Below are 27,822 nucleotides of genomic sequence, written 5' to 3' on the forward strand. Positions count from 1 at the left end.
AAAAAATCCAGAGCTAACAATACACTTTAATATTGATTCTACCTCACTTTGTCATTGGTTCCAAAACGTGACATGACTGCTGGCTCTGATATTCATGTTCTTGGTGTCAGATTACCTGGTTTCTTTATCCTATAATACCAACCATTTTACTTGCTGACTTTATTTTACTTGCCAAACATTAAAAAAAATCCAAACAATCTAGCAGAGGGAGGGGCGTGTTCCCCACCTTAGACTCAGCTATGTATATATTGTGAATAGGAAGGGATTGGAAGGGGACATCCAAAAGACCACCTTTCTTTTCTAGAACAACCACATTAGTGGTAAAAGTAAAAATGTTCTTTTTAAAGAGTTGGATGTGAACACAACTGCTTAATACGATCTGAAAAGTGAAACAACCACTTTCTGATAAGTAAAGAAAGATCCCCTTTAAATAAAGAAATGCACATAGGTTAGGTACCAATAAATTCAACATGAAAGGTCATTGTGCACAGCCTTTGACCAAAACCTGACACACATAAAAATGTCAAGCTTCATAAATACAAAATTAGAAGGGCAGACCATGTAAACATCCAATGGACCATATTACTGGTTGCAATACTCCCATAAGACTTAACAAGGAGCAGTCAAACTCACATTTCACGGTTGAGATAGTAAATATTTCCTTGGTTACTTTAGAGAATATCGGTGGATAAATTGGCAGTTTATACAGTGTATCTGTGCAAAAGAGCTGCTGTCTCCACTGATCAAGTGTTCCAACATGTGTATATGATATGAAAAGCTTGTAGGTCATGAGAATACATGCAGCGAGGTTTATGAAGACAACCACCATAATGTGTTTAGGATTAAAACCACACCTCATTTAGCTTCTTTATTGATTAGGTTCACTTTATTATTCTCTGCAGTGCTTTATTTTTTTCAGTTACAAAGATTCAGAATCAGTAAAACACACACACACAACTGTGCTCAAGTTTGGAGCTTTCCATAAAGCATCTGCAGATTTTTTTTTTCAGCTTCACTAATTTCCTCATATATCAGAAAGTGAACTTTGGCCATCCTCCCGCTGAGAATTCTGATCACCTAGCTAGAACTATGTGACGCAGAGGTATTTCTACGGAAAGATTGTTTGGAAATGTTATCCACTGCAACACACAGCTGCCTAGGCTTCAGTTTTCTCTGTCCTTTACCAAAAACGTAAGTCACTATGCTTTATATCCCAGTATTTTGGATTCTGGATCAAAAAATTACTGGAATTACAGTAAAGAAGGATTTTGTAGGGTGCCACTTCTAAATTCCAAATCTAAAGATACTAGCTGTAAGGATGTTTGTGAATCACAGTGAAATCAGATTGAATTCTTTAAAGGGTGAGTGCTCTTTTGTTACACTATTGAAGCACAAAAACTGAACAAGTTTGTAATACTTTAAAAAGCGGTTATTGAAATTGAGAAATGGAAAACTGGGCTACACGGTGAGGATCTGAAAAAAGCAAATTTCAGAAAAGTACTATACTATTTGTAATAGTACCAATCATACTAAAATACACCCCTAGCTGCTCCCTTTGCTTTTCCAATGACCTACTAATGACTTGCTCATTCATAACCTCGTCACATGCACGGCTCCAAGACTTTTCTAGAGCTGCCCGATTCTCTGGAATGGTCTTCCTCGTCTTATTCCGCCCGCTCCTACTTTCTGCTCTTTTAAAAGAACACTCAAAACCTATTGTTTCAAACTTGCCTAATTGTCTTCTTCTGTATCTTAAAACTCTCACGACCTATTCCCCCTTCCTATTGTGTGATACTTCCCCCCACCTTCTAGATTGTAAGCTCTTCGGGGCAGGGTCCTCTCCTTCTGTGTCACTGTCTGTATCTGTCTGTCATTTGCAAGCCCTATTTAATGTACAGTGCTGCGTAATATGTTGGCGTTATATAAATCATGTTTATTGATAATAATAATACTGCCCTACCCTTAGCCGAGGACCCAGCTGTAATGCATTAGCCTTGTACACCCATGGCCTTACTGTGCTGGTAAGGCCTATATATGGCTTTTTATTTCAAATATTTTTCCATGCACACTGCAGTCCAGGCTATCAGTTTTAATTTTTGGGAAGAACACAAAGGTTTATCTCCAGCTGCAATACTAAAGAAGCCATAATTTCTTGAATGCTGAATGCCCAAGGTTCCTAGCAGAGTCTTCAAAGTAATGCTCTCCTTCACCTTTGATTGGTGTGTAAACTCTTCATCATAAGCCATAGATCCTGAATTTGGGACCTTTTTGTTTTTACCTCTCTGAATCTTACTTTGTGTTAAATTGTGTTTTTAATGCATTTTTGTAGATATTTTTTTCTTCGAGATTCTTCATTGCATGCGTTATAGTGAATTCTTGTGTGCAATACTATGGTTTTGAGCCCATGTCTTAGAAGGTAAATAGTATGTGTTGTGCCATTGCATGGGGACTGCATTGGCCAAAGCTGTTCAACACTATTTGTGTGAACAGGCCTTATGTAACTCCCGCCTCAACCTCTCTTCAGACAACATTAATTAACTCTTTATATAACTGGAAAGAGTGTAGAAGAAAAAAGTGTAGAGTCTTGATGTGTCTGAAAATTGCCTCATCTGCTCATCACTTTGCTTGCCCTGCAGTAAAAAGTGCTCTTCAGGTAAACTGTACTCTTTTTAATGAACCTAGACATATACTATAAAAAACAGCTGTGTATAGCTGTTGTAGGTTGAATAAAGACATTGGTACTCTTTTTAAGTTCCTTAAAAAATGTATTTTATGATTATTTACCTTATTTGAATTTATGTACACCTTACATGTGATGTTATGACCCTAACATTGACCCAAGCAATGTAAACAAAAACTACCAGCAATAGGCACATGTGGGCAGTATTTTACTAGTTTAACTAAAAAAATTGATTTCAATATTTCAGAAGTACATATTTATAGGTGAACAGCAGCAAAATTTGATGAGAAACATATATTGAAATACAAACTGTCAAGCATTCATTACTACTAGCAAACAATAACATTTGCTTCAGTGACAAGAGTGAAGGGTAGAAGACAAATGTTTGGAGAACTTCTTCAAAATGTTCTTCTTTTTTCTAAGATCTACCCTAAAGCAGTAAGAAGACCTTTGTGGGATTGTAGCTGCCATTCTAGGATGAATGTACAGAGGGACTGTGCTTAGTATGTCTTTTTGGAGGGAGCAGGGAATATGTGCCAAAAAGGCCAGAGTACTGAGTAGTGTGTCTAGTGGTGGAGTGTAGAGAGTGTGACTTTTCTTACAGAGTTTTACCTCAATGTAGGTGTTAATATAAGACCAAAGATTACTAGCTGATGCAAGGAGAAGGCAAACACAGGCTGTGCCAACTTTTAGAGTTTGTACATTAGGATATCTAACTATCATTTTTGTTATCAATAATATTACAAAAAACTGTTAAAAATGGGTCTTTATATACACCACAAAAAGCCAAGAATCCAAATGCATGTTTTCCATTTGTGCTCCTGTGTTTTCAGCCTGTAACATGTAAACCTGGAATAGTACTAAAGTGTCTCTAACATACATTGTTCACTATTTGTAAATAACTCTAAAGAAATGATATGCAGCAAATGCTGGACACCAATTAATATCAACTTACCAATTCTTGACCATCCTGTAAAAGTGGCAGAAATGTGGCTTCCAAAATGCTGATCTGGTCTTTACTAAGTTTCTGCCACAATCCTATTAGTAGAATGATCAGCTGTGTTGCACTTTTCAGCTTTGTAAAAGCCCGGAACAGGCTGTTCTGTAGGTCCTCAGCTGCATCTGCTATACCAATAACCTGTAAGATATACATAAACATATATCTAAATGAATAAAAAGTATAAAGTGAATTTTGAGTTTTTTGTTTTAATCTTAACACACAAAGATGCAACATTACTGTGTGAGCCTCTGGAAGTATAAGGGGCTGCTCTTGAGACCCTATATAGTTTTTAACTAGATCACCTTTAATATATAGTAATCCTATGTATTTCCATCTAATGTACCCTAAAACCAGGGCTGTTAACAGGCTATGGACATTCAAAAGTTTACTTCTTAACTAAAGCTTCAAACAAGCTATCCGGATCTCTAAATCTGCAAGTACTGTGGTGAAATCCATGATCAAAAGTACTTTAACTTTAGGATTTTAGCTCCCCTGCCTTTACAGCAACGGCTTGGCTTCACAGCTTTAAGGCCCTCTGGTCTTTTCTGCATGTCATTTTTCCATAAGAAAGCTTTCCCTGGACAATCCAGCACATTTTTCTAATATGTCAAGAAAAGGACAGTAAGAAGTTGGAGGTTTTCAGTACTATTTGGATGACTTTATTTTGTATGACATTTATAAATATATATATAAATATGGCACCTTGTGTTATTTCTTTATTCAGATTTCTTAAATTCCCTTTTATGATATTAAATTTTTCTTGTCTCAATATTGTCTCCTATTTTACACTATTTTAGCATAAAAGTATAATACTCTAGGGCTAAGGGGTTCCTCTGACCAATTGTGAGATAGCTCAGTTGAACACTAGCCTATACCTCAGTTGAACGCTAGCTATCTAAAATAGGCATTAGAGCTGACAAAGTGCTCTAGCATCCCGGAGTCTGTTTTATGCAGATGACGTCTGGGTTGAAAGAAATGAAGTTTGGCATACAACTATGTCATAAGGTCATGTGATCTAAACTAAATGCTGTGCTACAAAAGAATTTGATTGCATAATTATATGAACAATGCCTCAAAGGAATTCTGTTTGCACAACTGTGAAAGATAATTGGGTAAATGCTACAAGATGATATTATTATCGCATAAACCTTCATAACAATCTTGTAAATACATATTTTAGGGCTAGGTAAGGTCATAGAGAAGATTCCTTGTTGTAACATTGTAAGATAAGAAAAAGTTCAATCACCAGGCTTGAAAAAAAAAATATCTCCAGTATAGAAGATCAGGTAAGATCACTTTTTCAGTCACTTTTTTTAAGTTAAGGCATGAAGGACAACATAGACTTAACATGCACCTGTGAACATTTAAATTTGACATGTCTGAAAGATAATCTGGGAGGCTTATTGGGTATTAATAACTACCACACAGAATTTTGAGCTACAATGTCCAGAAGAAATAAAAAGACTTTTCAAAGTCACGTGGATCCAAAAAGTTGGATTTTGTGGATCACAGCCTTGAACGTCTAAAAAAACAAGTGTAGAGATGCACACATATCTGGTACAATATGTTGGAATGTAAGAATAAAAGAATAAGATATCTGCAATAGTTTGTTTATATGACACTCACCTGCCCCCTAGCAATTTTAGTGGCAATACTTTGAAAAGATAGCCATACACTTTATTGCCAAGTAGATAAATCCTGACTTTTCAACAAATTTTGGGTTTTCCAAAAAAGGAACAAACTGGCCCCTAAAATGTATTTCAAGTTTAACTTTACAAAACACAGGTTCAGGCAGGTGGTTATTGCAGAAAGGGACAGGCAATGTCCTTGTTGTAAAAACCCTGCTGAGATGGTGTAAAAAAAAAGCTGAGCTGCACATTCAATCCTGACTTCCAATGCATGTGTTGGGAATGAACTGGAGTTAGGTCACCCCTGCACGGTCAATCAAGATTGCCACATATCTTCTCAGGGAAAAAGAAGAGAAGGAAGATGGAGCCACTGTGTGATGGGATGTGGATAGGTGAGTTGTACCTTTCTATAAAAATTAAGACAGCTGAAGCCCATAATGACCCCATAAGTTTATTTTGCTCTCTTACAAAGCTACCAGTGCTTTCCAATACTTCCTGGACAGTTACTATAAGACCCAGCAAAGCAGAACATGGGACATTTTGTGTCACACATCTGAAGACATTGACTATCAGTAGTAAAGTTAGCTTTGAAACAGAGCAAAAGATTAACACACTACCCATTGTAGAAGTTGCCTCCTCCTCCACAACAGTGTGCATCTGTTTTAGAGAAGTAAGGCTGTAAAAGCTATAGCCCATGGTGTGTTGGGAATAAACACATACAAAAAGAGAAGACATTATAAGTAGTTGTGATACCATGAAAACCTGACTTTCTGGGGAACTGGTAGAGTTACCTTTCATAGGAGTGCTATATGAATTATATGAATACTAGAGTTTATAAGCATATTAAAGCAGGTGCAGCAGAAAAAACATTTAGGTAATATTGTATTTTGTGCAGGGTAGGTCAGTGTATTTGTTTTTTATGCCTAATAACTAGTTAGCAATAGATATGCTGATTAAAACTATTTGAAGTAGTACAGTAAGTGCTACTATTAGCAACAAAGAAAAGTCTTCCATTCATTACCATAATATCTCAGAGACTAGCGAGAAAGAATATGATTGTCTGCTCTTGGCAACAAAAATTGTTCTTACTTTTAGACACTTTCCATCATGCAGCCAAATAAGAACTTGAAATTCTAAGAAAAAAGAAAACTTTGCTAACCTACTACTTCCTTGGATAGGTTTCAAAAAACCAATAAATATTCTGATTGAGCAATACAGAAAGCACACAGGTTCGATGCACACAGCCAATCATTCATAAAAACTAAACCCTGAAATAAATCCTTTCTCTTTATGTCCACTGAAAGATAGAGGATTGCAAGTCATAGAAAAAACTAACATTTTGTCGGCAAAAAACAGCCCCCATGTGGAATACAATTCTATATTCCCCCATTTTACAATGTGCTACATTTGTATGATATCGTGAGCTGTTAAAGCCGGAAGACTGTTTCCTACATTAACATTGTAAATTTGCTGTGCTTTCCAAAACATATACAGTTCAAGGTAAAATACAAATGTTGTAAACTGTCCTTCAGAAGGTATAGGAAGCCTTTAATACGTAAGCTTCCTGTCATAGCACCACAGTGGATATGCAACAAATCACTATCCAGCAGTATTGCACAAAGTCAGGTAAAGCAGACCAATCTATATTATTCGTACATCTTACAAATATCTTAAACAAAAATGTATGTTTAGCGAAGATCATGGAATCAATGGACTAATAAATGATTGAGTGTGTGTGTTTGTGACATTTAACAAGGAAATCTGTATTTCTGCTAGTTGTTGTAGCTGGAGGAACGTTTGTTAAACAGCCAAGTTTTGACAGTGTTTTTAGGGATGAGTAAAATGGAGATTTAGAGTTTACTTTATCAGTGGTTACACGAGTCAGCCAATTTTCTTGGCGTTTAAGTTCTAAATTCCAGAGCCTTTGCAGAGATAACGTATCACTGTGCCACAATAGTCCTTGTAAAGTGTATTCACAAGGTAGCCTCTAACTAAATACTTTTGATCCCGGCAAGAATAGGTTCATCTGATCTATACCTGGCTGTGCCTGAATGCCTTGCTTTGTTAGGTGAAAACTGTCTGCTGCATAATATGTCCATGTTTTGTAAGTAACAGAATGGCGCCAGTATGACAGTGCAGCACAAAATGTCACAGTGTAAACACTTTTTTGTTACAATGTTTTTCATTCTTTTAATGCTGCACAATCAGCTCAGATGGCATTCCGGAGACCAATGGACACAGATTGTTTTCTGATAAAGCACAAAAACATTCAAAGAATCCTGATGAGACCTTTTATCATAAGCTTAGCAAGATCACTGGATGTATTTAGTTGCTTTTTGTTACAATAATCCACATTTTACATGATACAGTCATTAGGTTAAATAAAAGGTGAAAAAGTGGGAATCTAAGTAATTTTAGTAGAGTTGCCTGCATATTACAAAAGTCCCAATACTAACCTTTAAATGTCCACTGTAGAAAAAATATAGAACTTTCAATGCCTATTAATATGGGTTTTATATACAACAGCTCTCTGTGGAGTGCAATTACATTGGAACAGGCTGAAAAATATGAGTTATATTATGGTCCTGGGAAGGCATTGAATGGGAATATGGATTGGGGGACTAAAATTCTGCTTGAAAAACAGTGAAGGCAGTACTTGATAACAGAAGGTGGAGTTAATACTGCTATATCAATTAAAGCAGGCCTAAAGTGAAAAAACAAAAAATCACCAAGAGGTAGTAATATTTGGCAGAATAGACATGCAAACTAACTTTCTGGCTCCTTGTGGCTTTTGTTTCAGCAGTAAACTACATGGCACATACCCCGAGTATCTTAGAGCTCAGCTCTGTTTGAGCTGTTGGTGGGCCAACTGCAGGAGATAATGTAACACATTGCCATAGATTTCTTCCATGAAGCCAGCGGTAAAGGGCAGTCCCTTAGAATGCAGCGACGACAGATCCAGGACTGCTTGCTGTGCATACTTGCTGAATATGGCAGAAGATGTCCACCCACCAAGTTTATTTCCACTTTAAATATGTTGTGTATAAAGAGGTGGATGTCATGTAGCTACTATTCATTTATTAGCAATAAAGTCTATGCCTGGAGATAAAAATGTTTAGTACATCCCTGCAATAAATGCACACAGCCCCATTTTGTGTTTTTAAAAATTATACAAGAACAGAAAAAAAATAGTTGAGCCCTGTGCACATTCTCCCCTTCTGGATTACAGAACACATGCCCTTTATTTATTAAAGATCTCCAAGACTGGAGAGGATACACTTTCATCAGTGAAGCTGGGTGATCCAACAAACCAGGAATGGATCTGGTTCACAGATAAAAGTGTATCCTCTTCAGTCTTGGAGATCTTTAATAAATCAGGCTCAATAGGTCTGTATTTGTTATATATATATATATATATATATATATATATATATATATATATATATATACATACATATACACATTACCTGCTGCAAATTTAAAGAGAAAAAACATGGTGAATGTGCATGTATTGTAAAGATGCACTGAATCACACATTTTATTTTAATGAAGCATATATACATAACGTTTAATCTAATCTTCGTTTTCATCCTGTCATCCAATATTAAACACAGGATTTACTATATACAATGTTTTGGAAAGAAAAAAATTTCCAAAAAGGGATAACTTTTATGTAATCTAAAGTTACTTAACTTCTAAATCACAGAAGCATGATTGTACTACACATACATTAGCCAGCCATCATAATGTAAGCTGATTGTTGATTATACAGAAAATATTAGAATATCTTTAATGATGCACTGGCTCTGTTGCTCAGAGTAATGTTTTACTGTCATGTGTTGTCAATAATATTTCTTTCCCTGGTCAACAAAAAGTGGTTGAAGTAAGGTGGCCTGGACCATGCATGCGCGGGGAGCTGTGTCTCACTCAAAGGGGAAGAAACTTCCCCCAGAGTCATGATGCCAGAACCTGCCCACTCTCAGGCTCAGACCCTGAGATGGGAGGGGGCACAGTACCCCAGTATCTTGTGTGCTTCTTTAAAAAATTAATGATGACTCTTGGAGATTCCTATAGTCTTATATTTCTGCACATACTAAATAAAATTGGCAAATGGCTGTCACAGGCTTGTTATCCAAGACTCCAAGGAAAGACATAAATCAAAGTGTTATAATGTTGACCCCTAAATTATCTGTGTAAATACTGTGGTAGTGGGAGTATTGAGATGCCCTGCCTATATTCAATTATACAATTATGTCATTTTATAATGACTTATCAAAGGACCTTGAAGTAGGCCCATTTATGCTCCAATTTTGAGAATGTCTGTAGGACGGTGGAAACTGGAAAAAAGGATGGTTAAATAATAGGTTTGACCTGACATCTTACAAACCCCTCACCAAGTGTCAGGCGATAACATTTATTTCCCCTCTAATACAGCTTTAAAAATGCTTTTTTGCTTACCTGTATGTATTCAATTGTGCTCTAGCAGTTCACACTCTTGTCTAATCCTAACAAATATGCCATTTGCATGGGGATGGTATGAATATTTTGTGGTTGTATGGGTTGAGTTTTTTCCTGCTTCTCAAAATTATATTGGTAGATGACCATACTTTCGGCCAAAGTGTCCCTACTTTGAATGTGTCTTTATGAATGTTTTAAGGACATTTTATTTTAGATACCTCTGAAGCAGTGTAGCACTAGTGAAAGTATAACCAGAAAGTTAAAAAATGTATTGTCTAAATTAAGTTCTTTAAACCTTTAGATACAGTTTTATAACAATTCTAGTTCTGCTTTTATGCAAAGTGGTCCTTCCTTCTCATGGCCCTTTTGAGTTAAGCATAAAGGAATGAACCAGAGCTAATCACCATTTTGTAAGGGCATATGGTGACTACCACTATAATAGTTTTAATCCCCATTGCAAATAGTGGAAATCAGTGCCCCCCCCCCAAACACTCCAATTTGACTATGATTGCCACATTACAAAAGTAATGTAAAAGGCTGCAATAAAAGTAAATACAATAAAAAATTAAACTTACAGATCTAAATACCTCTGTTGTTTGTATAAACCCTAAAGTATTTGTAAAGAATTCCTGTTTAAAATACAGACTGCCTTAATATGAGACAAATATTTCTGCTTCTGTTATGACTTAATCTCGGTGTTTGGCTATAATCTCATTTAATGCACAATATTGCTACTTTATCTTTTGCCTGCAAGACATATGGCTTATCTAAGTCTTTATGGTATAAAACCTGAAAATAAATGAATAACCCTTTCACCTTAAGCCATAGATGCCAGAAAATGGCTGATCATTTAAATACCACAGACCCTGATAATCTATTTTGCACACTTCATATGTTCTGTATAAAACCTGGCCACAAACATCAGACAGAGGCTGAAAATTAGAAACCCACCTGACAGCCAAACAATGCCTTGAAACCAGCTGAACCTCAAATAAACAATTTAAAAAAATATGAAAAGCCATTTTGGCTGTTTTCTATTCCTCCTAGAACAAGCAGGGTGGCAACCGACAGAGAGACAGGTCTGATTCTCACAAAAACTTTTTATTTACTATTCCAGGCTCATTTTTTACAAACCTTAAAGGCAAACTCCAGTCTTTTCTTCAGTCCTGCACATTTGTACAAGTGCCTCTTCTGTATTGAATTGCTCACTCTGATCTCAAATTCACTAATACTTTGTGGCAAACGTTGGGCTTTAAGTTACTGAATAGGGTTGTTTAACTAGGTTTGGCTGCCTAGACACAAGAATAAGTTTTACAGGGAAAGATAGGCTAGCATGTATTTGCTTACTCTCATAGGCCCTGAAAAAGAATGTATTATTTACATACATTGTACAGTAATGTATTCATTACTAATGTCTATACTCAAACCATGCTTGGTGAAAAAAGGAAGACTCTTTGATATGTATTATTTCCATTTTCTCAAATATTACCAAAGTAAATCACAAGTAATATACCAATATCAAAATATAATTTACACTGCTTACAAAAGGCCATAATGTTGTTATGGGTTAAAAACACATTTTTTTTTTTCAATTTGTGATCTATGTTTCTCATCATACCAGATAGAAGACCAATGGAAGTTTACTTCCTAAAAGACCAGTTCTTTTTTCAAGTGAGAAATATATTTCTAAAAAAGATTTACATCCAGTTGGATGGGGTGTTATGCCTTCAAACTAACCACCCAGCAATTCACTAAAAGTATCAAATACATTCACAGTAGCAGTTTTACCAGTCAAAGCATTTCTGAGGATTTACACAACCTTACCCAACAGCACTGTCAGGAGGACATCACCAGGTATAGACTGTAAAATGGATATAGTAGCATTCTAACCTACTGACTGTTCCGTTAGAGAACAAAAGCAGACTGAAGATCATTTCTCGTCTAATTTCACTCCCTTTTCTTATCGCCAAATTCCTTTTTAGCAAATTTAAATACATTCTACCTTATTGTTTGAGTTCTGTTGTACAGGGAATTGCAAGTGGTCTAACCCAGAAGGCACCAAGAGGACTAATAGTTGATTGGCTTTCTCCGATGTTTCATTACATGGAAGTTGGATATAAATTATTTTAACAAGTTCAAATGATGGGCAGAGAATATGGAACAAATGACTGCAACAGCCACATAATAAAGCAGATTAAAAATTGCTTTTTCAGGTTGGAGGCCTGGGTGTTGGAAATGGTGGGATTTTCCATAAAACTGATAATCACTTTATGTGCAGAGATGCAAAAAAAGAAAAATGTATTAAAAGATATAGATAATAAACATTATAACAAATAAAGTATATTTCAAACATTCGTATACTTTCAGCAAGTAAAAATTATTTAATATTTTTTAATACAACTATTAGTTCAATATATTTTATATATTTGTTAGGCTTGCATGACATGTTTATTCACAATCGACTGTTGCATATATCCCTTTCTACTAAAAGGTAGAAACAAATATATTTATTACATACTGTATACGTTTGTATGAATGTATCTTATCTGGCTAATTTAACATCTGCAGTAAATTATACAGAATGGAACATGCCAGTGAATTAAAATGAATCTGTTGCAGATGCTGCTGTTATATTAGCAGAGAGATGTGCCAAGCACAAGATAAGCAAGTATAGTGGAAAGCGAGCACTGGGAAAGTGAACTTGCACCTTCCATTTATCCCCACTGGATGTCTGCCATGGAAATCACAATAAATGAGAGATCATCAAAGATTTGTGTATGTGATCTGCGCTGTTATATAGCGCTTTGGTGTTTTAGCTGCTGAATAGGCGACTTGTTTATGACATTTCTGACATGTTAAGGTTCTGAGAATTCGATTCATGGTAGATAAGGATTGGAAAGGCACCTGTGAGGTACAGGTATTTCCCTCCCCGACTGACAACTTGAATCATGTTCTCCTTAAGATCAAAAGCTGCTCTATAAAAACTGAAAGCATCCATATGTGATACTGCTCATCGTCCATGTTGCATGTTATGCAGACCATTGTCTGTATGGTGATAAGGTATTTATTAAGAACAGAGCAGCATATTCTTTCAGCTGCTACAGTTAAATAAAACAAGGTAACGTGGACCACTCAAATAACATTTGCTACATATAGGGCTCCCTAGAAAAAAAGATTAGAGATTCATATATTTTCGAAAACAATGAACACCTATATAATATTGTTTATGTCCACACATATTTATGGGCATAAACAATACCATCTAGACATAGTATAAAGGATCTCTTTCATGTATTGTGTACCTCAATAGCATTCATGAAAGCAATGTATTCTAGTTTAAATGACCAAGCCCAAATACTTGTTTTGCAATTTTGTAATATTTTATTGCATCCAAAATCATAGAACCCTGACAGACCTCTACCACTACCAACAACCAAAATGGTTTTCTAAGCTGTTAGAAATTTACTAAAAACAGGAAACCCTACAGTCACTCAAACAGAAAAAAATATGGTGGCTAGATTACATGATAGAGTGTAACTGGTAAATATGGTCGACCTGGATTTTACACTACCTTTTGAGAGGTTTTAACAATTTAATGTACAGCGCTGCGTAACAAGTTGGTGCTATATAATTCCTGTTTATTATTAATAATAATAAAAATAATAAATTCCTTGCCAGCTATATAGGTGTATAGTTGTGTCTATTATTGTCTGTGAGGTCATATCCCTGACTCCATTGGCTTGTCTTTTCTCCCCCATGTTCTCTTTTCTCCACTTCTCAGTAGTTTAACTTTACATTATAGCATTTGTTTTTGGCTGCATGGGGTTTTTGCATGCCTATAAACCAAGTTTTGCTATTGTGACAACTTTGCATGACAATTTAGTGATGTATGGCCTTAAATATTAGATATACTTTGGTTACTACAGGTGGCTAAGTTCTTGATCAGCTAGTATATTTGTGAAGGTTCCAACTTATCAATGATCACTGTATAGCTAGTATTAGTTACTCACATTTATTGGACTTGTTCTTGTAATGTTACATAGTCAGGTTGAAAAATCATAAGTCCGTCAAGTTGAGGACCTTTTCAAGCTTTCCAGTTCAGAAGAAGTGGCTTTAAAGCTGTAAAACATCTTCAACCTTACAAGAACAAGTCTGGTTGAATGTGCCTAACTACTGCTAGCTTCCTATCTAACCATGTAAACATTTGTAACAGGTCCCCAATGGTGGAAAGTAGTGTCTTTAGTGCATAGAGTGTATAGTTTACTCAAGTTCCTATGAGCTATAAGCACTAAGCCACTGGTATTTATTTATACCAAAGGTACCTGATTTCTTAAAGCTCTCCGAGAATGGAAAAGATTGTCATGGGTTAACCTGGGTTATTCAGCAAACCTGAAATGGATTTCATAAAATTATTTATTATTTGGCAAATGTTTTCAATCTTTGACCAAATCCATTCCATTGCTGGATCACTTAGGTTCACCCATGATAGTATCTCTTCTACAGACCTGGAGAGTTTTAAAAATCATGCCCCCCTAACGTGTATTCTTTTTGTAAACTTGTTAACCCAATTAGGCTAACCAAGTGCCAATGATCACAATAAATTCCTAAAACCTAAAGCTTCCTAGGAAGTTTGATGGGAGGTCAAAAAACAAATGCAGTAGCAGCAAAACAAATTGAAAATAAAATTTTTCATATTTTACAGTGTTGCAGACTAATGTAAAAAAGCCTTCCATTATTTATTAAACCGCTAAGCAGCTTTCTTTATTTGTGATGAAATAATATAAAAAGTATTAGGAAAGAATTCCATCTGGCCCCATTTGTGGGATTTGCTGTGTAGTAGTTATAAATATGCATACTCTGTGAATCTTCTGAGATTAACAAGAAAGAAAAACAGATTTAGTACAAGGAATATCTTCCCAAAAATAATATTACAAAAATCTGATCTTGAAATCATTAGCGTCACCTCCAAACTTACAGAGGTACAATATCTGGAGTGCGAGCTGTATTCTAGCCAGATTTCACAGAAAAAAATAAACTCTGTAACTGGATTGAGTATACAAAAGATTATTATTATGTTGCAAAAATAAATTTACTTGTAAAAAAAATGTAGCAGAACTAAACATATATCTTGAAATAAACTGAGAAGGCTTATATAATTTTAGGTATAAACATATTTCTTTTACTTATATTTTGCAGAGGCACAGTTATGAAGCAGACTTCCTGCAGGAGCTTACGTATCACCTTCAACGTGCAATTAACTGAACGGAGCTAGCCAGGAAAATGATTATGTTAACAGATTTCTAAGTCTTAGCTCTAAGTTGCCCATACAAGGGAATTTTCAACCACGTATTCAACAATCACAGCTTTTTCAGTGAATTGTATGTAACCATACCAGACTTTAAACCTTGGTGAACTAAAATTGAACATCACTCACAAAATGTTCAGCCCATAGAATATTTTGACCTAAATGGCATGCGAACCTTTGCTTTTTAATGCTAAAGTGCATTTTTTTAGTTTCAATAAATTTTTATTAAATTTTACAAAAAAGAAAAACAGAAACAAAACATTTGCAAAATAAACAGGCAAACCTACAGTGAGAAATTTACATAGGTAGAAAACCCTCCAAGCTTCATATAACTACAGAATAAAATGGCCTAAAACCAGCTATACCATATAACACTGTAAACAATGACAACAAAAAGGGTGAATAAAGAGGGGTTAGAGGCTAAGGGGGGAGGGGTCGGCTTGTGCTCCAAAACTTAATTCTCTGTCATCCTAATTAGGTGAGTTGTGGGGTATTATATTGAGAGTAAGCATCCGTCCCATTCCAGGGGCATATAATAATCTATCCATGAGTCCCAAATTCTCTGAAATTTGGCCATGGAGTTTGCAAATATCGCCCTAATTTTCTCATTAGCAAGGAACCAAGCCATTCTACGTTTTACTTGTGCTACTGTCGGGACAGAGGACCACCAAGCCTTGGTCATTTTAGCGGAAGTAAACAGGTAGGTCAGAATTAGAAATTGGGTACCAGTACATACTGAAGGTTATAAGTTAGGGAGGGCTTCTGCAGGGCATTTAGAAAAGGAGCGTCCCACTATTGTGTAAGCCATTTGGTATGTACTCGTCCAGAAGCGTTTCACCTTGGGACACTCCCAGCAAATGTGATACAGCGTGCCCGCTGTCCTACATCCCCTGAAACATTCACTAGAGCAGGTAGGTTTGGTCTTGGCTGGGTGGATAAATACCATATACCACTGAAACAGTAAAGTGCATTTTTAAAGCATTGAATCATGAACCTGTAAACTGTGCTTAAAGCTAAAGTTCAGTCTGCTTATACTTTACCTTACCTGGTTCCTCTATACTTCCTTATCAATATGCAATTTCATCACTGGATCTTGGTGCTTCTTTATGCAATTGAATGTTGCATGTAGAAGTTAAGCTTAAAATGTATATTTTTACCTTTATTAAAAAATGCTTTATTTGCTAACGCACTGTGTACTATAGTCTGCATAGAGAGAGCATGGAAAGGTCACAACCCTAGAAAACATTTGGGAGACAATGAAAGGGAATTTTCACTTTTTAACAAGAAGTACAGAAAAAAGACCGTCATGGCAAAAGCATTATGTTATATTTTAATGAAAACTACAGACTTACAAAGATTAAAAATCTCTTTTACAGAAGCACTGGGGAAGGGGGAAGTAGCACAAGGAGAGAGCTGTGCTGCAGTTCACTAACAAGAAACAAGCTGATAAGTGAAGGTGAGTTCACTAGTCTGCTGTTTTTTCTTCCCAGGCTTGGGACTAGACAAGACGTGTGAGTGTTACCTAACTGCATCAGAAAAACAAAATCAGATCTTCTGCCCCGACAGGCTATGTGATAAAGTTGTGAAAATCTTGGAACTGAATGTACAAGGTGTAAAAAAAATTTTGGAAGGAAAAATGGTTTCTGAATTTGATCTTTGTATTTCAATGTTGGCCTGGTGCTTAGCCTAAATTATATGTAATTTATCAAGGAAAATGAAAAAAAATAGAAAGTAATTTGAAAGGTAAAGCATTTTTCCGGTTGGGTTAAAAACTAAAAGATTTGATGTAACTATGAACTTTTGTTAAAAGCTGCATAATATGTTGGATCTTTATAAATATAAATAAATAAATAAATCTTGCCCTAACTCCTCACATAACAAACAAGTGCATGGTGCACAGCAACGTGAGATCCTACAAGTTCAAATAGCAAAGATGTCTGTACTCACCAGTTCTTTTAAAAGTTCTTTTCCATACCAGCTGGCACTGAATTGGGGGTGAAGTCATTCCTTTTATCTAGACAACAAACAGTTGTGCCTTTATAAAGGGGATATTAGGTATTGATGAAGGGGTGTGTTATTTTACTATGTTGGAGTACCCTTGAAAATACATTGCACTGCAATGAGATGCACATGGTGCATTGCCATGCTTCATCACAATGCTTATTATTACAAAGGTGTAAATGCTTCCTAAAGGGTGGTTCACACCTGCCTCTTCTATGTGTGAATACAGCCGGATAACTCACTGGGCAATGCAGGTTTAAATATAACCAGCGCCTGTGACCAGGGCTGGAGGCTGACGTTCTGCTCTTTTACTCTATAAACCAACGACTTTAAAAACTGTTAATATTATTGGAAAACCATTTCTTCCCATCATTATCATCAACATCCTGTCTTTTAAAGCTTCATAAAGTATCCTGCTAACACATAGGGGAAACCCTCGCTATACTAAACAAGAATAAAATAAATATACTGAAAAGTTCTCATATACAGATAACCTTATCTCATGGACATTTTATCAAATCTTCTCACTAAAGGTGCGTACACACTTCCAATTTTTATCGTTCCAATCGAACGACGAACGATCGATTGGGCAAAAAATAGTTCGTAAAAAAGTAACCAACGACGCCGACGAACGAGGAAAGTCGCTGGAAACGAACGACCGGACCGGCGGATCGGATTGGGCGACGATCGTTGAACATCGTTCGTGTGTACGGTCGTTCGTTGATCGTCCATGTTCAGAGCATGCGTGATGAATGAACGTCCGTTCACTTTCCTGTCGTGCACATAGTTCCTCTATCGCTTAAACGATCGTATCTATTGTGTGTACAATATCTACGAACGATCGTGTCGTTACCTCTATGTAGGATCGGTGCTATACGATCGTTCGTGTATATCGTGCAGGAACGTTCGTCGTTCGTTTTCCGACGATAATAATTGGAAGTGTGTACGTAGCTTTACTTAACCAAACAAACCTGGAGATAAGTGACCTACTACTAACGTTTATAGAAACTAAAATAGCGAAGTCTATGGTTTAGTAAAAGAGGCAGCCAAGCAAAAAATTTAATTGTCCTGTTTAGAACAACTTTGCCTTCGCACACTCTGTGTCTTCTCTTTTTGCACCCTACTCAACGTCTTATGATCATTCCTATATATCATTGGCAAGCAGTCTCAAGGAATCCCCTGAGGAAGCTCTTTTGAGCGAAACGCGTCAGGATATGAGATCCCTATTGTATTGTATATAAATAACCCCATGTGCTTTCCCTAACATGGGTTGAATTTACACCGAGTATAGGAGTACAATGTATAGCCAGGGCACTAACACAGTTGATCTATGTTAAGCCTAAGATCAATCACTGTGTCATTAAATTCTTTGTGTTTTGTTAACTGTTTTTTCGTAAAGCCTTATCCTATATATCATAACCAGTGCCTGCACATTTGTCAGCTGGTGGCAGCCAGTGGTAGAAGTAGCTCATTGCAGAGCCTCTTTAATCCTCATGGGGGCTGCCTTAGCCTACATGTAGCGTCTCCCAATGCAAATTGTGACATCACATTCCCTTGGTAGATATAATTCCTAAAAATTTTTACAAATCTGTGAGTTTTAGAAAAAACACTTGCATTTGCCTGACTGTTAAGGAGCACAATGTTGGATTTGACCATTTCCTTTATTCATTTGGGAAGGGAAAATGTGCTATATAAGAAACACAAGATCCGTAATCAAGAAGACAAAAACTCAACTGGAAAAAAAGGCAAGACTTCTTCATACTCAAAAATGTAAACCTCTATTTAAGTGATATTTGTGTTTACTTATTATGAGACAATAAAGCAAAGTTTTGGTTATCCAACCAATTACAAAGGAAAAGATTATAACAGCACTTGTATTTGTATTAGAAGATGTTTCCCTATTTACCTGTTGGTACACAATAAAGAACAAGCAATCATCATGGCACCACTACTCAATAAAAGCTGACATTGTAAAACTAATAAAAAAATGTATACAATTCTTATATATTCCTTTGACATGTGTGAATAATTACAGTGTACCTCTCACATACATTCTTTAAATGTAAACAGAACCAAATGTTGGCAGGTAACATCCATTTTAATATCGCATTTGGATGGCACATGCTTTTTTATGATATTTAATTTAAGGATTTATGCAGCAACAAAAGGTAACATTATTACAGCAATACCAAATCCCATTGATAACCCTCTAGATTAGTCCACACATGGGCTGTAAAGACAAACAAAAGATTTGCCAGTGTAATGGAAATCCAGTCACGATTAACAACTCTGATGTTTTAAGGATCATGCTATACCCAGCAATGGCACCATTCTCTGAATATTGCAAATAATGATTTGTTGCACTTCTTTAAAATATGTAATTATACACAGGTTAATAGGCATTTCAATCAATTCTGTAATGTCAGTACAGGACACAGTAAAACATATATTTTATTATATTTATTAGTAACAAGCAAATGTTCATCCTTGCAAAGAACTACAGTACACTAAAATAAAGCAAAAAAAGCTCCGCTAAAAATAACACCCACACATCAGTGATGTGGGTGATTCTAGGCAAGAATTAGGAGAAAAGGCTAAAAGTTAGTAAGCTGTGGTAATAAGTAGCACATTTTTTTAGATGCTGTACTTGGAGGCACCAAAGGAATAAATAGGAATTCTCAGGGTTATATCCAGAACCTATGAAATGATCAGACAAACCCTTCAGAGAGTAGTACATATGGAACTAACTTACATGTATGTATGCTCAACCAGCAGAGTACCATAGGATAGTCTAATGTTTTACAAACCTAAAGGAATGATCCAAGTATCCCAGTAGTGGAGAATGACATACTGCTTTGTATGATTCACTTCTTGTAGGGCCATATGGAAACAAACTAGCTACTCCTATCAGCAAGTGACCAGACCTTGTAAACCCAGTCCCAAAGACCCCTCAACTCTGTGATTCTCCTGATATCCAGACTGTATCTGCACCCTTGTCTTTCCTTAGCACAATTCATTCCAAGTTCGACCATTTGGAAGAGAATGACCTGTTCTCATCAGCAAGCCAGCAGACCTGGTAAACCTAATAGGTTTTCAGTAATCACTATAAAACAGCTCGGAGGTCACTGAGATGTGCTGGGTGTTACAGCCATAAATTGAGCCCAGTTTTTCTAGTAATGATGCCGTTTGTTTAACACTATTTATCGATGTTAAAAGAACGGGAAATTTTACCTTACACTTACAATTTGTACCTAAAGTTTGTGCTTTTCATTTGTGCACAGTTGGTTCTAGGTAAGTTCATATTTATGACAACATGGCAGGTGTTATAGTGCTTTCATAAAATGCCATAGATATGTGATCGGTTAATAGGAAAATATACCGGTATTGGAACCTTGGACCACACCCATGCATGTTACATGCCTTGAAATACAGATGTTGCTGCCATGTACATATGCAGTGTTGCTGAAAGTCACAAATGTTTATACTTCACTTGAGGTTAAAGTTGGACAAGTTGATGGAAGCAATTGGAAGCAACTCAGGGAACAATGAGTCATTGACCCGTAATAAAGAGAAGCTAATACCTCCTAGTTCACAGATAATGTGCTGAAACGGAAGCCTTTCAAATATCTCATATTTAGGTACATTGCTCCATATGGCTTCCGCTTCTACAAAGTAAAGAACAGTTTGTTTAGTGCGGTCCGAGCAGCCAAGAAATGTATCCAAACCAAAATAACCACATGAGTTTTTAATTCCCATTCGAGGCATTTTTAGTTGTATATTTGGGTTTGGATTCACGTGCAGTGAGTTCTAAAGTTAAACAATTCTGGTCTGCAGCAAATTAAAAATTTCCCTAACAATTGGGGAGTATGAATATTTCCTTTTTCACTGAAACCAGACTGTCTACCTCAAATGTATGTGTACCACATCTGCTGAAAAGCACATCAAAGGTTCCTTGTAGCGGACAAGAATAATGGATTTACTATATTCTGAATCTTCCACTCTAGAGAGTAAAGACGGGACAGAACACTTACTTACTTTCAGACTCTGCTGCTTTGGGGATGGAAATGTCCAGCAGGGCTGAAGTTGTTAAACTACGTTATCATCACTAACCTCAGACATACATGCATAATACTTTGAATGAAGCACATCATTGAGATTTTCAAGAGGTTTTTGGTACAGCGGCACATTATTCACTTATGTGTCACCCGCAGGAAAGAGAAACACAGGTAACCCTGAAACCTGAAATTACCTCCGGGACTGTTTTAACTTGGCAAATAAAATAAGACATTCACAGGCAAAGTACAATAAAGAACAAATAGCCCCCTTGTGGTCACTAGCTGAAGCAAAAAAAAAAAAAAGTCCAAATGAACAGAACAAATAACAATACTGTGCAAATCTGACAACCTGAGAAAAAAAAGAGGCTTTGGTACAGATGCAGATATTACATTTAATAAATGAAGCAAACATTTTGGAAAAAAGCCTGTAAACTGAAGGATGATTTGTAGGACAGAAAATAATCCCACACTGGATAGTAAATTAAATAAATCCTTTTCTCTTCAGAAGCATATACTTATGTTTCTCCATTCTGTTCTGCTAATGGGAACGGGTAGAATTCTGATAGCTACTGTTTTATAAATCGAGTACATGACCACACTGAAAGATAATGGGCCGTGTACACCACTTTCAAATATAGAAATCATTTAGGTAAATAGTGTTTCTGATTGGTAATTTATAGCAATTGTGGCAAGACAATAAAAGCACTAGTTGCCACTATACACAATCTGATCACCCCCCTCTCTGCCCCCATGTGACAAGCCCTGGTCAAATTACTAGGCTAGACTGGAGGGGGAGTAAATATTATGCTCACCTATATTCAAAAGTGTTCTATATTTTACATTGCCCCTAGTGGCTTATTGGAATGATAAAGTGTGGAATGACTGTTTAGGCATAAATTGAGAGAGAAGTTAGGTGACTATTTTACTTTGCTTGGGCAAAAGGGTTATTATGTACAATGTCTTCTTTTCTCCATTAACTGAAGGAATAAGCAGATACATGGTGGATCTTGTCCATTGGGTTATATGGCCACATGCAGGAGCATTGAAGCCCTTCAGGGGGGCACATAGCGCAACAATCAAGATCTACCAGGTCATTGCTGTGTCCTTCAATGAACGGGGTCAGTTTTGGTGCTGGACAACAGAATATTGCAATATATACATATGTCCTGACTGGGAAGTAGTGAAGGGTTAGAAACTGTTTTTCAAATGGGGAGTTTTCTTAATGTACAATCACATCAGGTACTTATCTTTAAGGGACAAAAACACAATTTTTGTTTAGAGTAGAGAACAGTTTGAACTTCTTGTTATTTCTTTTATTAAATAACAATGAACACATTGGCCATTTGCTAAGCATAACTACTTTAAAATTACAATAGCACTAAATTACAGTTTTTCTAACTAATATAAAAACAAAAGAATCAAATCCTTTTATAAAACAGAACATCCTCCATTGATCTGCAGATTATATATAACTTGTAAATTCATACTCCCAGGAAATATATAACTTGCAGATACAATCCTGTTTAGAGTTGTATAGAATGCATATAAGAAAGTGTGACAAGCTTTTAACACTAGTCATGGTGTCCTTGAGGAATGTAGAACAAGCAGTGTTAGAGAATACACAGATGTTGCCTATTCTCTTCCAGCTTGGAAGATGTGTTATGTTAGAGTAAAATAAAACAGATTTTGGATCATAAAGACAACTGAGCACCTTTTATGCTGGAACCCAACAGAGAAGCATATGTAACAATTGCAAGCTCCACTATGCCAAAAATTCTTTGGAACACTTCTTCGTTAACAAACACTAGAGATGAGTAAAGTGATTTCAGCAAACCAGGAATCGTCCCAAATTGTGCCGATTTACCCAAGGTCTGCAAATGTTTGGTAGTTCACAACAAACAGTACATCCACTGTTCACGTTAATAGGTACAGCGGTTTCAACAATTTTTAACACATATACTACAGAAACAGCTGATCTGCTAGGATTTTATGCTTTTTATCTCTGGGGTTTATAGAGGACTGTCCAAAACTGTGAAAATACCCTGTGCATGGCAGTTCTTTGGGTGAAAATACCATGTTGATGCCAGAGGTCAGAAAAAAAGGATCAGATTGTTTCGAACTGATGGACAGGCAACAGTAACAAATAACCTCTTATTACAACCCAGATGTACCGTGTTTCCCCGAAAATAAGACACTGTCTTATATTTTTTTGGGCTTCCAAAAACACACTAGGTCTTATTTTCAGGGTAGGTCTTATATACTTTTTTTAATGAAAAAAAACACTTACCATATTCATGTATGAATATGGCCATAAAAAAGGCACATTTTGAAGTGGTTAACGTATTAAGGTGCTTTAACACTGATCCACAGATGCAGCACAGTGCACCAGAAAAGATACGGTAACCCACAGGTGCACTGTACAGCATCTGTGGATCTGTGTAAAATCAGCACTCAGTGGATGTGGCCGGGGCAATGATTGCTCACATTTTTATTTTTTTTATTTTTCTGTGCATTTGAGAGTTTTATATGGTGACCCAATTGTAAATTAAACTCTTCATTGATTCATTGCTACCGGTATTGGTTACTGAATTCAGCATTTCTCTTCTTGCACTGTTACTGTATTCAATCAGCCAGCTTGTCCTTACAAACCTAAAATGTGGCTGGGGCAATGATTGCTCACATTTTTATTTTTTTTTTTATTTTTATACCGTAATTGTGCTGGTTAAAATAAAAAAAAAAAACTTACCTTATCAGAAGACGCGAGCCGAGTTCCTGGCTTCTGACAGGCGAAGTGCATGTAATATCACTCCGCCTGTGACAGGAGCCGGAACTACAAGGCAAGCATCGGCTTGTGAGGCTCCGGAGTGTGTACGCCCGCTGTCTCCCGCTCGGTGAGTATTTTTTTTTTTCTTTTTCTACTAGGTCTTATTTTCGGGGTAGGTCTTATATTAGGGCAGGTTGGGGGAAAAGTGCTAGGTCTTATTTTCGGGGTAGGTCTTATTTTCGGGGAAACACGGTAATAAGAGCATTTCTGGACACACAACATGTTGATCCTTAACGCATATGGGCTGCGGTAGCAGGGGATCAGAACGGTTGCCACTCCAGTCAGCACAAAGAAAATGCACCTGAGGACTAAATTCACAAAACGTTACCTTGTCTGATTTTTGTTGCAACCCCCAGATAGTAGGGTCAGAAAAACCCCTATATAGTCATTTTATAGTCATTCCTATATGGTCATTTTGATGTATTAATCAATTTTGTCTCATAAATCAATAATATCACAATTTATCACAAATTTTTAGATCATTCATGATCATTTCAGTTAAAAATCTAGAATGTACGCAAGTGTTCCCTGACTTTGTTGGAGCAAGTTTTAGTGATTTGACTTGTTGATTTAATAATGATCATGGACTAGTAAGTGTGAATGTTATGCTATGGTATAACAATGCAGCAGTGTGCCACACGCGCTTCTTCTCTCCCTTCCCTCTAGATAGAACAGAAAAGGCTGCACAGCACAAAGATAAGCACTGTCATTATTCCTAAACTGTCACCCCAAATCATCATTATTATGAATTATTTAGACATCAGTAATTACAAGTTTGTACTTTGTATAAAGTAATACTCTGATGGTCTGGATACCCAGAAATTGATAATCATTACTTATGTCTCGTATAAGTGCCTACTATCATACTCAAAATATAAGCTGCAAAAATGTATCACCAAAAAGGCTAAATTATGTAGTGCTTAGGTTGTTCTTAAACAGCTCGTGTACAAATGACACTACATTTTTTTAAAATCTCAGGGTATTAGGAAAATTCCGCCCATGGGAGACTTTCATGCTTCAGCAGACCTTACTGTGCAAAATATGACCACCTAAACTTGTAAAGGTTAACAGTTGTAAAACAGTTGAGCCATAAAACATAACTATAGTTCTGCAAAGCAAATATACAATCAGGAAGGATTTTTTATTGCAAAAGGGACAGGGGCCATCTCCCAGGGCGGCTGGGACTAAATGAACATGCAAGATTGCCAGAGTTACATCATTACGGCCTAGCCTATCAAGATATCTTAAAATGAATAACTAGGGAAAGGAATAAAAGAAGGTGTTGCCCGAACCAGAACAGGGACAAGTGAGTGAATTTAAAAAATTGTAAGCAGGCAGGTAAGGTTATTTTATTGCACAAGGAACATCTCCTGTCCCTTTTGCACCCGCCTGGTTGCAGCTGTTTAAAGTAAGGGTTTAGTTAGTGCATTTGTAAAGTGTAGAAACTCAAAAAACGGTTTACCTAAAATAGAAAAATGTAAATTGTAGTTCCTGTTTTGTATGTGGATAATTATATCTAAAAACAAAAAAAAACTTCACTTATTCACTTAAGTCAGACAGTAAAACAAAACCATACAAGTAAAGCTAAATACAACATACAATGGACATGCAGAGGTCAGAACGGCGTGGTCAATATAACCAAGCTGTAATATACCACATTAACAATCTGAAAGTAAATGCTACTTTTTTTCTCCTAGTTTTATTAACACTAAGAAGTACATGTACAATTATTTGAGTCTGCTGACATTTATTATTTGTTTGCCATTGCAGCTGCCATTCAATGAAATAAAAGCAGTTTAACAAGTGTGTTTCTAGACCAACACTTTATTTGCAAAACTGTTTTCTTTAAGCACTTTTCTTTTCAGTAAGACACAAAAGAAAGTTGTGCAGGACACTAGGGACAATGGAACGCACTAAGTTAAGTAGCAGTTTAATTAAAACTGAACAGCAAGCTGCCACTCAACTTTTAAACCGCTTGGGTTCATTAGTCAGACTGAATGACTTCCAGAAGGTTTGGAATCCAATCTTTTTTACTGCAAGCTACAGACCAGTAGAGACAATATGTGCTAAAAGGATTGACATAATATATACAAAAGCACTTGAGTGGAGAGATAGAATTGTCCATATCTTCTCCATAATCACTCTTCCATAAAATGTACAAAGTGATGTTCCAATGCTCCCCTTGGGCAAACACCTGTTTACAAAAGGGACAGATGACATTATAAAGGGAAGACATCTCATCGCATGATCCCTTCCAAATTGAGTGTCCTTATTCCTGTCTGTGTCAGAGTGGATAATTTAATCTCATGTTCAGGTCAATTAACCAAAACCCTTTGCTTTCTGTAAGACTCCAAAGTATTTAAATACATGCTGCAGGGCGAATGAAATGATATTATGTGAAAGACATACTCTCATAATCATACTACAGTACGTTGAAATAGCTCAATAGTCATGTATATGGATAAGGAGGTAAAAACGTCATACTAAATAGGATCTACATTTTTAAAATGATGTTAATACAGATTCGAATACACAATTCAAAATCAATTTTAAAATCTATGAAAATATTAAGGTAAAATACATTTTAAAAAAAAAGCGAGCCTATCACTAACAGGCCATTTAAACCAGAGTGTACTACCTGGCATATTTTGTCAGCTGCCTTGCTGACAGATGCTCAGTTGCACCAGCCAGTTGATCAGACACAACAGTAGTACAACTAGCAATGAAAAGGAGAGTTGTTATGATTGGGGACACAGTATGTAACTTGTGGCCAGAAAAAAGAGTTTGTGCAAAATGGGAAGAACCTAGTAACACATTCAAGTAGGTGGAAAACTGAATATGGCCACTTGGTTGTGGAAGGCATAATGGGCAAAATAAGACAATATTTTGTGTAAAGGTAAGGAGTGGCAGGCAGTGGGCTATGTTCATGGACTAGCAGCAACGAACAGAAGAGAAGTGGTGAATGGTGAAAAGGAATAAAGGAAATGCGGAGTAGTGTTTAAAATTAAGTTGTGGTGATCACTGTAAGGTTTATACTGTCTAATACCCCCCTTACCCCTGCATATTTTCTTGGTTTTCTCCCATCTTGCTACTTTTAAATGCCACCTGGCTGGATGTTTTGGGAAGAACACTGACTGACTTCTAAATACTGAGAACTCTCCACAAATTCGATTGTTTTAGAGACACTCTACCCCCAAGTCTTCAAAATTTGGTCCTTGCAAGGTCACGCCAATCCTTATGTTTGACCATTTTTTTCTGCTTTTAACATATCAAACTGACTATTTCTGAATAAATAGATTATTCTAACAGTGGACTTTTTCTTCCCCAATGGCAGGGGCATATTTCAATATGTCAATTCCTAATTTCAGTGGGCTAAAACTGTCAAAGGGTGGTTCAGGAAGTATTAGATATCAATTTGACACATGGACTGGGTACCACAGTCCCTTAACCCTATTGCAGATTTTTGCAATGTGTTGGGGAGGATTGTTCTGACTCTCCCATCATCAATATAAGACCTTGGTGAAAAAAAAATGTAAAAATAAATAAATGTTGTGACAGAATTTTATCAAAACAATACCACAGTGAATGTATGTGATATTAAAAGGTCCAATGAAATATTCGAGTATGAGGCTTTTGTAAATATATACATTCACAGCAATAGGACTCATAGGATTTTTCAACAGGGTTAATAAAAAATATATATATATATATATATATATTGCACAATCCTTAGTCATTTTATTCCCACACACAAAATATTAAACTACTGCATTTAGGCACTTAACATTGGAGTCTAAACAATGTAAAATTCCAGCTTTACAGAGATGTGAACTCTCCCATAAAGACACATTGTTTTCCAGATCCATGACCC

At 36.3% G+C, this 27,822-nt stretch overlaps 1 protein-coding gene across 5 annotated transcripts in view; it reads right to left on the reverse strand.

Moving 5' to 3' along the window:
- BBS9 (Bardet-Biedl syndrome 9) overlaps nucleotides 1-27,822 on the reverse strand; it is a 165,561-nt gene that overhangs the window by 28,068 nt on the left and 109,671 nt on the right. For all 5 annotated transcript variants that reach the window (XM_072412228.1, XM_072412230.1, XM_072412225.1 and 2 more), the window contains one exon: nucleotides 3,636-3,818. In XM_072412228.1, coding sequence (XP_072268329.1) covers nucleotides 3,636-3,818 — 183 coding nt within the window. The remainder of the gene's footprint in view (nucleotides 1-3,635; nucleotides 3,819-27,822) is intronic.

Source organism: Pyxicephalus adspersus, chromosome 5 (genome assembly GCF_032062135.1).
Source record: "Pyxicephalus adspersus chromosome 5, UCB_Pads_2.0, whole genome shotgun sequence".
Classification (NCBI taxonomy): Eukaryota; Metazoa; Chordata; class Amphibia; order Anura; family Pyxicephalidae; genus Pyxicephalus; species Pyxicephalus adspersus.